The 15065-nt window shown below is 39.2% G+C and overlaps 1 protein-coding gene across 1 annotated transcript in view; it reads left to right on the forward strand.

The window, feature by feature from the left end:
• The window catches only part of LOC121958527 (dynein axonemal heavy chain 9-like), a 168262-nt gene that overhangs the window by 42804 nt on the left and 110393 nt on the right, over positions 1 to 15065 (forward strand). The window contains exons 25-30 of the mRNA XM_042507493.1: positions 3754 to 3911; positions 6139 to 6277; positions 8937 to 9224; positions 13279 to 13489; positions 13581 to 13708; positions 14045 to 14153. Of these exons, the coding sequence (XP_042363427.1) occupies positions 3754 to 3911; positions 6139 to 6277; positions 8937 to 9224; positions 13279 to 13489; positions 13581 to 13708; positions 14045 to 14153 (1033 nt within the window). The remainder of the gene's footprint in view (positions 1 to 3753; positions 3912 to 6138; positions 6278 to 8936; positions 9225 to 13278; positions 13490 to 13580; positions 13709 to 14044; positions 14154 to 15065) is intronic.

The following is a 15065-nucleotide window of genomic DNA, read 5'->3' on the forward strand; positions in this document are numbered from 1 at the left end:
TTATTCATCGCTCGACTTAACACTCGCTTCTCTGCCCTTCCCTGCTTTCTTCTCTCTTTAGCAGCTATGAAAGTCTTCTTCTGTAAGCTGTGGAAGCCTAAAATACTTAGAGAATTTTAAAGTGCCAGAAGAATGAATAGGTGTTGCAGAGCATAATGAATAATAAATCACGGTGGCTTATACGTGGAGAAGTAGACCTTGAGAACAGAGGAGCGTCAAACTCCTGCTGTGACAGCTGGCAGCCCGCTCCAGCGCTCAGCCTGCTTCAGTGGAGCCACCGCCGAGCCATCTCTCACCACAGCACACACACACCTAATCCATCCTCTTAAAGTGGGGGCAGCTAGCATTGCAAGGCGACATACTCGGCTACCAGGCGGGTCTGCCAACACAGGTGGTGGGACCAGTTCTACATTAAATAAAGCAGGGACAAACAGAAGGCCGCCAGACACAACAACATGGAGATAGATTGGTGAAGTTCTGCCTCTGTTCCAGCTAATGCAGGCCTGGACTGTGAGTATATTGAAACTGCTAGCTCCTGTCTGAACATTCAGAGACAGTAAAGAGTGACCCCACTGGATCACACCTTCCACAATGGCGTCTGTTCTCAAACTTTGTAAAAATGTGTTTTTTGGTGTTTTACCTCCTTTGGTATCCCTGTAGGATAGCAGAGGTGGGCTGCTGTCATTTCACATGAAAAACAAGCCCCATTGATGTTCTCATGAAAACTTTGATTCCTTTTTTGTGTGTGTATGTGCTGCAGCTGCACTGTTTGTTTTTGCATTTTCCCCTCCTCTCCCTGTTGTGTTAGTATGACTGAGTGATCTGTAGCCGAGTACTCATCCATGAAGAGATGTTCCTCCTCTTTCCAGCTGTCGACTCGCTACGCTCTTTTACCACACGCATGTTAAATTCATAAAGCCTCTTACAGGCTGGGATTCAGAGTTTTAGGCCAATTCACACACACACACACACACACACACACACACACAAAAAAAAAGTTCATTTCTGATATCTCATTCAATCATAATGTAGACAAGCAGAGCCTTGGCAGTTCATCCAGTAAACCCTGGCTGATATCACGCTCATGTTATTGATGAAATTGTGTCCCTGAAAAAAGAGGAGCATAGTGCATACCACTCTAACAGGCTGTTATAAATTGATTCTAGTATGTGCTGAGTGATATTAATTATATGTTAATGAGGGAAACCAAACTTTCTCAGGATACATCATGTGTGAGAGTTGCACTAGTCGGTAGTGTCTTTTGTTAATTGACTGTGATTGATCGGGATAAGAAACTTTTTCATAGTGGTGCTAATGTGGTACTTTTAGTTTCTTCAGAACAATTTGGAGCCGTGGTTGCGGTGTGGCTCTAGAGATGACAGTAAGCGGATTTTAATTACAGAACTGCGCAAAAATAAGTGGTATTTTCGAAAAGTTGATAAAACACAGTTGCAAGATGACTGTGTTTCCACTGAGTGATTTTATGCTCTTCTCTTGCAATAACATTCCAAGAAGCATGGCAATTGATGTTCAAAACATTAGCAGGTTTGTTTCTGTTGCAGCCACCGCACTAGCTGTCATTATTTCCAATTGAAGGTGATGCAGGCATGTTATACCAGCAATAATGGAAAGGCAAGCCCCTTACCTGATTTCACAAGGGAATTGTGGATTCAAAACTTCCACATGATGATCTGCTCAAATTTTGAATGCAGTAACATCTCTTGTAGAGCCTGGTGCATCGTGCCCGAGGGAGCCAGGTCCTACTGACAAGCACATAGTCATAGCATCATGTAACCTACAAAATACCACCTAAAGTGAGCGCAAAAACTTCTTTGTGATAGATAAGATCTTAACCTGAACCCAGATTAACCTGTTTCACGTAGGCGTCTCTTATATTCGCAATTTCATTTTGTACAATTTGAGAGTTAATGGAAATCTGCCTAGTGTCAGTCAGTGGTCAGCCCAATACTTTTTGTCTGGAGGGAAATATCTCAGTAACTATTGGAAGGATTGTCATGAAATTTTGCTGTGACTTTATGGGGCCCAGAGAATGTATCCTAATGACTTGGTGATCTTCTGACCTTTTTTCTAGGGTCAGGTCAGATTTTTATCATGCATCCTTAATCTGTACTGCCTTGTCATGCATCCTTAACTTGATATTTAAGTATGCTGGTGCCTATGCAATTAGGCATTTAATCAAGCATAAGAAAAACGCTAGTTATGCTGGTTATTGTGAAGGAAAACCTCTGTGATATGTGAACATTTAAAAATGCTGTAGCTGCCCTGCCTTCATAAGAAAAAAAAAAAGTTGGAAAAAAAATGTATTTCATAACATCTACTCAAACAGACATCCCAGACAGACATTCCCTTAGAATGAATTGTATTAACGTTGGTGATCCCTTAAAGGGGAACTCCATTGATTTTACACATCAGAGTGTGTTTACAGATGCTGAGGAGTTCTCCTTCATGTGAAGAAAGCCTTAAGTGTTGCCAGAGGAAGTAGTATAGCTTTTGATTCTTTGTGTGAACCCAGATTTTCCTGGCCCGACCCAATGGGTTGTAATTTCTCAATATTCTGCCTGGCTTGAATTGGGTCAGATTTAGTTTTTTTTTTTTTGTTTGTTTTCCTTTATGCAGACCTTATTATTTTTGTAACATTATATGAGCTGTGCTGCCATCAACCTATTATAACTAATACAATTATTGAGATTTAGAGATAGATTAAATTGACAATACATCGTACTACACAGGAGATTCATGAAACTGGCAGTACTTGTATATGGCAAACGTTGCATTGCGCTGGAGAGAAAACAAGAGAGAGAGACAGGTGCTGCAAGGCAACTTGGTTGGCAGTGTTTGCCTCCGCTTCCCCAGCAGTGGGAGAGATGCGTGCAAAATACAGCAGGGAGCAGTGATCATCATCTGTGCAGTATTACTCTGTGGGCCGCGGTGTGCACTAGAAAATGGAGACACGTTGAGGGGAGCAGCCCACTCTGCCAAACCTGACATTCACCAAATCCATAGAAAACAGCAGACTTTTGAATTAAGAGAATAAAAAGGAGAGCATTTCAGCCCTTATCTTGTAATAAAGGTTGAAAATGAAAAAAAATGGGGAGGTGAGGAGTGAGAAAGCAGCGAGACTTCTGTAGCTCACCACTCATCTCTGTTGCAGGCTAGCAAGCCTTAGCTTGTTATGCTACAAGCATAACACACCCGCTCTCAGACCAAACTGTTGGCAGTCGAGTTGCAGTGTGGGGTTATAAGTGCACAAAGTTTTATCATGGAAGACAAATATGTGGTTCTGCCTCCATTGAAAATCTGCTCTTTTCAAAATGCTACTCTTTGAACTTTTCTTTGGCACTTTCTCTGTTTTCCATTGCTTTATAACCAAATATCTCCTAAACTAATGACATCCCTTATCAGCCACAGCTGTTCTTCGTTTTAAGTGCTAGTTAGAGAATAATAGCAAGCCAACATAAAATATGGAGTATGGAATAATGAATATGGTAAACACGGTGAACTTCTCACTGATATTGTGAGCATGATAGCCTGCTGGCATTAGTGTGTAGCTCAGAGCACAGCTGTGCCTCAGTATAGTGTCACAGAGCTGCTGGTATGGCAGCAGACTCTTAAGAACTTAACTTCCAATACCTAGTTTTGCAGACATATTTTGATTGTTACTAAAAAAAAATATTAAGGTTGGATACTATTTCATTCTACGCTGTATTAAGTTTTTATCCTCTCTACGTGCAGGTCAAAAGCATCCAGGACGCCATTCGAGACAAGAAGCAGAGGTTTAACTTCATGGGGGAGGAGGTGAATCTTTGCCCCTCTGTCGGCATCTTCATCACGATGAATCCAGGCTACGCTGGCAGAACTGAGCTTCCTGAGAACTTGAAGGCTCTGTTCAGGTAGGTCAGAGGACCAACACAAATCACACAGCCTTAATTCAATTTGCTGGGCTTCTACAGGTTCTTCAAATATTTTGGACCCTAACCGAAGGTGTAATCCATCAATACATTGTGGGACTTAACATATTAATACAAAAAAAAATGGAGTTGCAGTTCAAGAGCTTCTTTATTAAAACTGACTCTGTGATAAAATAAGTTTACTAGGAAATGGCTGCAAACTATAAGTGACAACTACAATACTTTCTCTAAAATGTACAAGACACATTACAAGCACATTGACAGAAACATTTTCTACAAAATAACAAAACTTGTGATTATTGACAGGATAAATAGATTGAAAAACAGGCAGATTAGATTAGATTCAACTTCATTGTACGAAGTGCAGGTACTGAGACAAAGAAATACAGGTTAGCATCTATGCAAAAGTGCAAAAGCTATATGGTGTAGAGTAATGTGCAGAGTATTTACATATAGAATGTAGACACAACATCTATACAGTATGAATGGTGTAAAAAAATCCAGCAGTTGCAGGCAGTGCAGATATAAGTTTTAAAAAATATCAACTCTATACCCTGTATTCTGGTTAGAAAGAAATTCTAATCAGAATACAGGGTATAGAGCTGAGACAGCTGGGACAGAGCCGAGAAAGCTGGGACAGTAGGGCAAGTTCATAAGAATCTGAAGAGACAGATGGATTTCTTTGTGTGGAGATAGAAGAGTATTGGAACCCATCAATAGATGGGAACATGATATTATTTTGTTTTTCTGTACAAAACATCAAATTCCATTTTCAGTCTTATTTTCTTTTTCATCATTTCAACTATTTCATTTCAATAGCATTTGTCACCACAGTATACAATATGTCATTTCACTCAATGAAAGGGTTTTGCACAAATTGCAAAAGGCGGTATTGGAACTGTTCTTTCAGTCTAAAATAAATCTACTAAAAACTGTTAAAAGTTATGTCCATGGATTACTCTATCAGAAACCAGGACACTGATTGTGAAAATGTACGTTGCTGATCCGTGTTTTAAATATAATTTTTTAATTCTGTGAGCACCACAAACAAATTCCCATTCAGCTGCATTGTACCGGGTTGGAGGCACATCTATCAGAGACAGTGATCACAAAACCTCTGCAAATAAAATGAAAACAGCCTGCAACAGAAAATGTGTGAACCAACCCTTTAACATTTGTGGATAGCCAAAAGTAATTTCTAGTAACAATTAACTAATCTTCAGAGTATTACATTCCTTTTTTAGAGAACAACAAATAGAATCCATGGTAATCTACAGTATATTTCTTTTGTTTACTCTAATGGATTGTAAATGACATGCCAACAAAAAAAAAATCCTCATACCACGATGCTCAATTTCAAATTCCACCCGACACAAGAGACACTGGATGCAGGTGCATGTACAAGGCCAGTGTGCGGGGATGAAAGAGCATGTTAGGTGATTGGTTTCTCTCTGAAAAGGTAGACCTAACTTAACCCTTTGAAACCAAAAGCTACATCACTTTTCTTGTGCTGCTTTAAGCCTTGAGCAAATTTGATTTCTTTCAAAAACATGAAAAAAAAGGACAATCATTAACTTGGTAAGATATGTACCACGAATTGCACAAAATTAGTACACTTAAAAAATTATATTTAAACTAAGGGAACTGAACTAAAACATAGGGTAAGAATTAATCATAATTACATATTTAAAGTTATGGTAGAGAATTACTTTTAAATTAATTTTAAAGCACTTTTTCCAAGTCTGGTTTCCCTTGTTTGTTTATTTATTTATACATTTTTATATTTTTTAAAAAAAATTTGTTCCTAATCTTCAGAAACTTTTCTTGTACTTTTTTTTTTTTTTTTTTTTTTACTAATTTCTTTCTAATTTTTTGGTCATTTCTTCTGTTGTTGCTCATTGCCTTCTCCCCTTGTTATTGAAAGAAAACAAGCCAATTTGGTCAGGTTTTAAAGGCTTAAGGGAAGATAGCTGACAGCACTGTGGGAATAAACCAGCTTTATATTGGAGAGGAGCTGTGTGACACGTTTAATTGTGATGTATTGTGAGCTGTATTGAACTCTGCTGTTTGCTGCGTGTGCTTTCTCAAAATCTGCTAACTTGACCACACACGTTTTGAATTAAATTGTGTTTACTGCAGATGACAAAGCATTAATTAACCTGGGATTATGATAATCACCTACAACTGAGTTCTGACCATTTTTCCACAGACCGTGTGCCATGGTGGTGCCAGACTTTGAGCTGATCTGTGAAATCATGCTGGTGGCCGAGGGCTTCCTTGACGCTCGGGTCCTGGCCAGGAAGTTTATCACCCTCTACACACTGTGTAAGGAGCTGTTGTCCAAACAGGTAATATCTGTTTTCTTTGATGTTACACATCAGATATGGTTAGAGAGAGCCAGATCCATTTCCACTTCAAAGCTGAACAAGTGACACAATGTTCTTTTTTTATATTTGAGGCTTTTGATAAAAGAATGACTCAGAGGCACCACACAAGAGCTGACTTTCTAACTGTCTGAGCAAAGTGTTACATTGCATATGAATTAGAAGCTGCAGGGAGTTTGGATGTTATTCCATCAAAATTTTTTCTTTAATCCTTTTTTAGTCTGGTCCTTTTTTTTTGCATGTCATGCCCTTATTTAAACGATTTAAAAAAGCAATAAAATCACTCGCAGTGCTGACTAATAGTTACAGTGGAGCTCCTCGATTTAGGTAAGCAGTTTTATGAGTCCTCAGTTCTGGATGAATTTCCCATGACCACAGGCCCATTTAAGTGTCACAGCACACCACTTCCTTTTTATGGCGATTTTATGAAGCTCCAGTTTTTGTGACATTTTTAAATATCACCTTAATTATACTTTTTGGCTGCTCTAAAGTTGTTTGCCAGAGTTTCATTGCAGGTTTTCCAACATTAGCAACTTAGTGGTAATGAAATCAAATGATAATGAACAGACTGCTTCTCTAAGCTATATTCACAAGGGCTGAAACTGCAAATCAATGGAAAGTGCAGATTCAGAGAACTACTTTCTGGAGTTAAACAAGTAGCTCATAATTGTGGATTTAATATTACATAAGTTCTGCTGCTGGTCCTGTGCTAAATGACTATGCAGTAGACACCAGAGCATGCTAAGAGAGTACAGTGAAACGTATTTCATGCTATTAGAGTCTGCAGAGAGCTGGAATAATGTTCTAATTAGTTTGTGGCCCCTAGTTATATGGCAGTAAAATGCTGTTGTTGTGTGTGTACTGCAGTTTGGACTGCTGCATACTATCGGGTTGATTGTATTGATCCTTAAACGCACCTGTGACAGACACCTGGTAGACACATGTGACCTTTGCCTCTGGACAGGAAATACATGACGGTCCCAATACAACTAATATCATACAAGACAAGCTCACTGTTTAGCAGATAGTAAGATTATTTAAACTTACAGTTAATAACTCCAATACAAATAGATTTTTGGCATATTTGCTGAACCTTCCAGACAGTAGTACATAAAACAGATAATTTGTGAAAAAAAAGTCCCCCTCTTCCTCATAGTGCTTCTAATGGAATTTGATAGAATCTTCTGGGATTGCAGAAAAAGCAACTAATGAGAGCTGAGGATTTTGTAACACAGCAGTCAGTCATCTCTATCACTGCTCATGATCTGAGGTCAAACTGTCAAACTAGACAGCATTAATCAAATATGAATAAGGATTAGAATAGAATAACCTCTCACCCCAGAAGTTTTCAGAAACACATTTCAGCGTACCATTTAGCTGTAAAGGGAGAAAGTTTGTGACCTTGACTGCAGTGTCAAAAAAACAGCTTAAACCAAGCACCGCCCAACAGTCGGAGCAAAACTTTCTAACTTTACAGCTGAACAACACAACAAAATACATTTCTGAAAACATTTACAGCCTCAAGGCTCATTTATAGTCCTTTTATGTACAAAAATAGGTATATCCATTTCAAACGTTACCGTCACTGCCCTCATACTTCCATATGTCCTTTTTAATGCCATAAATACAGCCAATAAATGCTAGAGGGCAGAGTCGGATGTTTTACACAACAACAAACAAGGAGAAGGTGGAGGAAATGGTAAAATCGAACCTTTAAACGGAGAGAGCATTGTAGACTGCAGAGGTCTGTGCAGCCATTGTATACATGTGGATGAAGAATTCTTTTCACTAATTTCTACTACTAAATACTATATATTATCTATTTGTTCTGTTCTGCCATTATTTAAATTTCTATGTCATTTCCTACGGTCGTCTCTTGCTTAATCTATGCTAAACTACCCCCACAGTCTCTGCTGATACTGCTGCATTTTTTCCATATCCAGAAGCTATCAGAAAATGTGCACAATGGATGAAAAGAATGCAGAGAGGCTTCATCGGTCTCCGTCTCCATCTCTGTCTCCATCTGTAACGTTGAGCATAAATGAGCCCTGTGTCTGTGACTCTTGTTTGCGCTTGAAGGAGATGGTACTGGCGACAGAAAAATATCCTAAGTTTCTTTGGGAATAGTATGTTGATGTTATGAATTACATCCAAGACTATAAAGTGGATTAAGCTCACTGTAAAATCTCTAAATCCTACTGGAAGCTCTCCATCTAGACATGAATATAATAGGAATATTATTTGGGGCTTGAAATCATAAAGTAAGTGAATTAGTGCTCCGATTAATTTGTTTTATCTTTCAGGGTGGGTGGATTCCTGGAGAGTCATGGTTAGGATGCACAGATTCACAGGCCCAGAGACTATAGAGTCTCCATTTACACCAGCAGCTCTGTGAGGCCGTACTTAGCTACAGTGGGGATGAGCTACATGCTAACATCAGCATGATAATATGCTTACACTAACAATGCTAACATGATCAAATGTGATAGTCAAATGGAATAGGTTGTAGCAGGAGCACATCATTTCTAATCACCTTTCTAGTCTTTCTGTCAGCTCTGCACGCCCTGCTATGAAACTGTGCATCTTCTTCTACTTACTGATGTCTCTCTGACCTTTCTCAAAGGACCACTATGACTGGGGCCTCCGGGCCATCAAGTCAGTCCTGGTGGTGGCCGGATCTCTGAAAAGAGGTGACCCCGGCCGAGCGGAGGACCAGGTGCTGATGCGAGCTTTAAGAGACTTCAACATCCCCAAAATCGTGACTGATGACATGCCCGTGTTCATGGGGCTGATAGGAGACCTTTTTCCTGCTCTGGATGTCCCCAGGAAGCGAGACCTGGACTTTGAGAAGCATGTGAAGCAGTCTATTTTGGATTTGAAGTTACAGGCTGAGGACAATTTTGTCCTCAAGGTAAGTTAAACATGATTCCTCTGTAGCTCTCTGACATGCTCGTCTGCCACAGTTTATCAGATTTTGTTTTGATTGCAACTCTAGAAATGTCACAAGCGTTGCCAAGGATGATGGCAATCACAAGTTGTCTCTGAAGCAGGAGCAGAGTCCCCAAATGGGGGTTTCATCTTTAACAATTTAGACATATATTACAGTTGTAGCACTTTCATTTAGATTTATCGTAGTTCTTTCCAAAAGCTATTTACCCCACATCATAATGATCCGCTGGGAAATACACATTAGTGTCAAACAAGTCTGCAGGATCTGGATGAATCGGGCAAATATTGCAGAAAGCCAACGGTTGGCTGCGATGAGAGTTCAGGTGCCCAAGCTGCTGACCTAATTCTAGTCATTATATTACATACAGATACACACACCGACACACGAACATGCACAATAGAAGTAGTTATATGTCAGAGACAGATGAACGCAGGACCAGGGGAAATAAGTGCAATCTGCCTCAGGTCAAATAGACACGGGAACCACATAATAACACTCCATCAATGGAGGCTGGCGCTGCACCATGCCACTTAACCCTGACATTGTGAGAGACAGCCACGGAAATAAACAAAGAGGAGGAGAAACACAGCGAGCGAGAGAGTGAGAATGGCGGAGCGGTCAATAACAACCATCCACCCCCAGAGCCTGAACTTTTACTGTCTTTGTTTGTGAGGCCAACCTTTTGATTTCAGACAACGAGGCTGGGGTGGGGGGATGGAGGGGTGGGTGGGGCACGAGAGGGGGGTGAGGGAGTCTGCATACCTTTAGCGTTAGCCTGTGCTAGCATTAGTCCTCCCGACATCAAAGCAGTAATCAGCCGGGGCCTTTGAGAGTGTAAAGCCGCCTGCGCTCCGGCTGAATGGATGGGGAGTAGGAGCCGCGAGGAGCCCGGTCGATGGCATTGATCGAACTCTCCATCTGTATGTTTGAGTGTAAATCTCTCTTTCTCCCCTTTTCTCTGTTACACACTCTACAGTGTCACCTCACATACCTGAACTGACAGAAAAATGTTACACTGCCAGTCAGAAAAATGTCAAGTGTGATTGTGTTAGGTTGACTTTGAGGGGTCCAAATGTAGAGAAGCATTAAATCCTGCTTACTGGAGAAACTGCGCTGAAATTCAAGCAAACTCTTTTTACTCTTTTTCTCTTGCTTAAGTTTTGAGGAGCAGTTTTACAAGAAACAGAGTATGTAATGCTCACTGAAGATGAGAAATATTTCTTTGGAGTATTAAGGATAACGGCATTGAAGCATATAACAAGAAGAAAAAGACCACGCCCACAATTTAATTAATGGGAACAATACAATTCAGGAAGTATAATTTGTTTAGAAAAGATAAAAAAAAAAACATTAAAAAAACAAAGTGATGAGAAATTAGGTAAATTGGGTTTTTGGTAGTGAGATATTAAAATGATGCTACATGTAATGGAAGGGTTACAATATGAACCACTTACTCATTTATTTTTTGACTGACTTGACTAAATGTAGTTTTCTTGCTAAAATAGCATAAAATAAAATGAAAAGAAATGAAAAGAGTAGTCAAATTGGAAGCAGTAGATTAAGAGATGTCCTGATTTTTATTAGACCAACCATGTCTCTATGAAGTACATGTCCCCAGTTTTTAGCAAACTTTCTCTTTGACATCATCAGGGTATTTATCTCAGTCAAAAGAAACCCTTGGAAATAATATGGAGGGCCAAAGTTTTAAATGTTGAATGCATAATAACAAGTAATAATGTGAATAAACAGAGAAACATTGTCATATAATCATGAAAAAATGTAGTATATTTTTAGTACTCAGCTCAAAATCAATATGAACTAATTTTTCATTCTGCTTCTTTTATTTATTCCTTTTACAATGGCATATTGTATTGTTGCAAAATGTATTATCATTTTAGTCTAATTTTTTTTTGGAAAATGTTCTTTTCAAAAGTCTGTTATTTATTTTACAACTCTGCTTCTCTCAATAACTGTTTGCTTTATTCCATAAAATCAGTTTTAAAACATGAAGAAAGGTCGGAGCCCTGTAGCTCCCTTAAGTGCAGTTTATTAGCACATCCACAAGTGACGTTTTGAGCTTATGCTCTTCATTAGACTAATACCAGGTTACCCACAGAGTCCCAGCTCCATAGTCCATACTGTTTGTGTACAGTATATACTGATTCTTATGCTTTAGTGTTTTAGCCCATTTTATAGAAACAGGAAACGATACTTGCACTATAAAACCAATATCAGACTGCAAATTTTTTTGCAACTGTCATATATTTGATATGTTTATTTTGTTTTCTTTCTGAAATTAATTCACCACCATCTAAAATTTCTTGGTATTTTTTGCAGTTGTGGGTGGCTCTTCCACTCCCTTTGTGTATTGCCTTGAGAGAGGTTTTTTTGCACACACGGGGATGAATTTCCAAAAGGACTGCAAGGCTTTTGCAGAAGCTAAACTTGCACAAATTACAGGAAAAAAAATATACGACAAAAAGAAATGGTGTAATTCTCAAAGCACCCACAAAGGGTGAAATGCACTCCCATGTGCACTGCCATGCAAATAACATATTGGTGCTCCTGTGCTATTTCCATGTCTTTGAATTATAAAATATGCAAACATTTGGCGCAGAATTGGCAACCTTCTAAGCAAATGAACCTCATTGCCAAAACAGTCCAGTTCACAAAGATCAGCACTAAAAGCCACACACAGCTATAGTGAATACTTAGTGTCTCCAGAGAGTTGGTGGTAACTAAAGCACACTGACAGACTGGGTTAGTAAATCCTCAAATATGGCTTCTTGCTGTCACATTTGAATTCCTTTCCTGGAGTTTTGAAGAATGCCTCTGCATGTCATTGATTAGCACCTGTAGCTCGCTGTCTGAATATTTCAGTTTTCTGTTTCTTTATGGCATTGTTTTGCCTTTTGTGTTCCTTGGGGCAAAGGTAACATTTATAATTTTGCCGCATGGATAATTACAATCACATGCAAAAAAAGGGCAAATTGCTTTCGGCAGCAAAACTGATGGGAATGTGTGCACCCTAATATCATTAGCGTAATATATTTTGTGAATCGGAGCTTGAGATGGGGTAGATATCAGTTTCAAGTGATAAGCCATATATGGTGCTATCAGCGGCCACAATCAATTCTTTGCTATTTTGCACTTGTCTGTTTTGAGCACACTTTATTTTGTCACTTTTCCAGTTTGAACACACTACAGACTTACAACTAGTATTTACTATGGAACTCTGACAAGTCATGAGCTTTTTCTGTCATTTAAGACAGATGGGGCTGAGACATGTCTCTGGCTGTGCGCTACTGAGAAAAAAGCTACAGCTCATGTTATGACTGTCTCTGGATGACATTACGAAATTAAATAAAACAAAATGGTCATTCTGAAAATTTCATAATATGGAGCTGAGTTTGAAAAATGAAATGTATCATTCATTACTCATCTTACTGTTTATATAACCCATTTTGTTTGAATTTATTTATAGGTATTGCATTATTATTTTATTTATTCACATATTTCATAATGTCTTTTTATTGATTCAGTATTGAACATTGGTCATCATAGACATACAGCTAGTAACTACTAGTCCCCAGTAGACTGATCTTTGTTGTGTCAAAAAGGTGGAGTGGCCCTTTAAGTGTGCAAACAAAGAGTAATGAGGGTACACATATCTGTCCTTCCAGAAGACCACTGCTGTCATTTATTGTAGTCTGTGAACAGTGTACTAAGCTGCTGCGCTGTGCTGCAGTGCATCACACTCCCCTGTCATTCTGCATCACTTTATATTCACCATAAACCACTACATTAACAAAGGGATGCTGTAGACTGAGTGGCCCAGTGTAGTGGTCCATGAAATTCCACATTATCCTGTAAAAGGGTCAGTGTTTATGTGTATACCATGTCGACAGTGTCCTTCAGATGATGTAAACAAAGAATAATATAACATGTTTCATTCTGTGTGTGTGTGTGTGTGTGTGTGTGTGTGTGTGTGTGTGTGTGTGTGTGTGTGTGTTAGGTGGTGCAGCTGGAGGAGCTGCTGGCAGTGCGGCACTCTGTTTTTGTGATCGGGAACGCAGGCACTGGCAAAAGTCAGGTGATGAGGTCACTCCAGAGGACCTATCAGAACATGAAGCGCAGACCTGTGTGGGCGGACCTCAACCCAAAGGCTGTGACCAATGACGAGCTTTTTGGCATCATCAACCCGGCAACCAGGGAGTGGAAAGATGGTGCTTACAGCTACAGTACAGCGTTTGATCAGTACAAAGTGTTAAATGACCTGAGTCAAATATTAAAAATGTGAACTCTTTCTTCCCACAGGCTTGTTCTCTAATATAATGCGTGAACTGGCGAATGTAAGTCACAATGGACCTAAGTGGATTGTTTTGGATGGAGACATTGATCCAATGTGGATTGAGTCACTCAACACAGTCATGGATGACAACAAGGTGTGAGCGAGTTGAGCGTGTGTGTTTGTAACTGAACTAAGTCTTTTATTCAGTAACAAAATGACTAAGGTTACACATTTCCAGTGTTACTAAATCAGCATTCAGATATGAAAATGTGCACTTGACTCATCACTGATGCAAGAGAGTAGTAAACTATTTGTACTCTGTGGATGAGAGGATAAATGGCAGTGTGTGCATGTAATGCTAAGAATAGTGAAAAGAGCTGATTGCAGGTGACATAATCCCAGCTGAGAGTGTGTAAAAGGCACAAAAGCACATTCATTTTCAGTCATATCTGTGTACACTGTGTGTAAATATTCTGTCTGCTTCTGTTAGGTGCTGACTCTGGCCAGTAATGAGCGAATTCCTCTGAACCCCACCATGAGGCTGGTATTTGAGATCAGTCACCTTCGCACTGCTACCCCTGCTACAGTATCCAGAGCAGGTAATCCTTGAGTCTTTATTGTCTTGTTATACGTGGGTTTTTTTTTTTAACTCAATGAACATGACAGTCCCACCAAGATATTGCAATGTTATGATTGCAACAATTAACGTGAATTCTGCACAACCTTGCTATTATGTTGAATCACTCCAACTTCACAGCAAATTTGACTATTAAAAACAGGCAAAATCTCTTTTCATTGTAGAGTTGCAAAAAGCGTATTGATTGACTCAGCTGCTCCTTGCCCTGCTTTCTCTCTGTTTATCATGAGACTCCTGCTACAGGAGTGTGAGCTCTGTGCTGGAACAGAGTCCAACACACAGTGATGGGGCTAACTATTAGCATCAGAAGGCTAATGTCACTAAATGGTTATTGTTAATCAATCAATCAGTCATATGAATATGAAAATTGAATCCATCATTTTAACCATTTTATATAATCAAAGCTGTATAGATATAGATACAGACAATATCAATACAGACAATATAGTGTATAGATATTAATAACGGAAGAGTTGAGCTGTTTCAGTGTCGGTGTGACATTGTTGAGAATTTTTAATGATTTGATGTTGGATGTTAGTTACTGCTGCTGGTTTATTTGTGCTAACCTGGCAGAGAGCAGGAGGAGACAGCTCACAGAGATGGTTCTTCAGCACCGTTTCAAAGCAACAGCTGATCGTTGGCCATCAGCTGTTACTGCTCCCAAGGAAAGGCTTACCAAAGGGTCAGCAACATTTACCATAGTTTCAGCTGTCAGACTTTTCATTAGTCAGGTATATATGTACAATTTAGTCCAGCAATCTTATCCCTTTTCTTTCTTTAATTTTTATCTCTATATTACATGTTCTATACTTAATATTGGGGATGTCCCGATCAGCTTTTTTTGCTCCTGATCCCGATCCAAGTCATTTAATAT

Source organism: Plectropomus leopardus, chromosome 19 (assembly GCF_008729295.1).
Source record: "Plectropomus leopardus isolate mb chromosome 19, YSFRI_Pleo_2.0, whole genome shotgun sequence".
NCBI classification, from domain to species: domain Eukaryota; kingdom Metazoa; phylum Chordata; class Actinopteri; order Perciformes; family Serranidae; genus Plectropomus; species Plectropomus leopardus.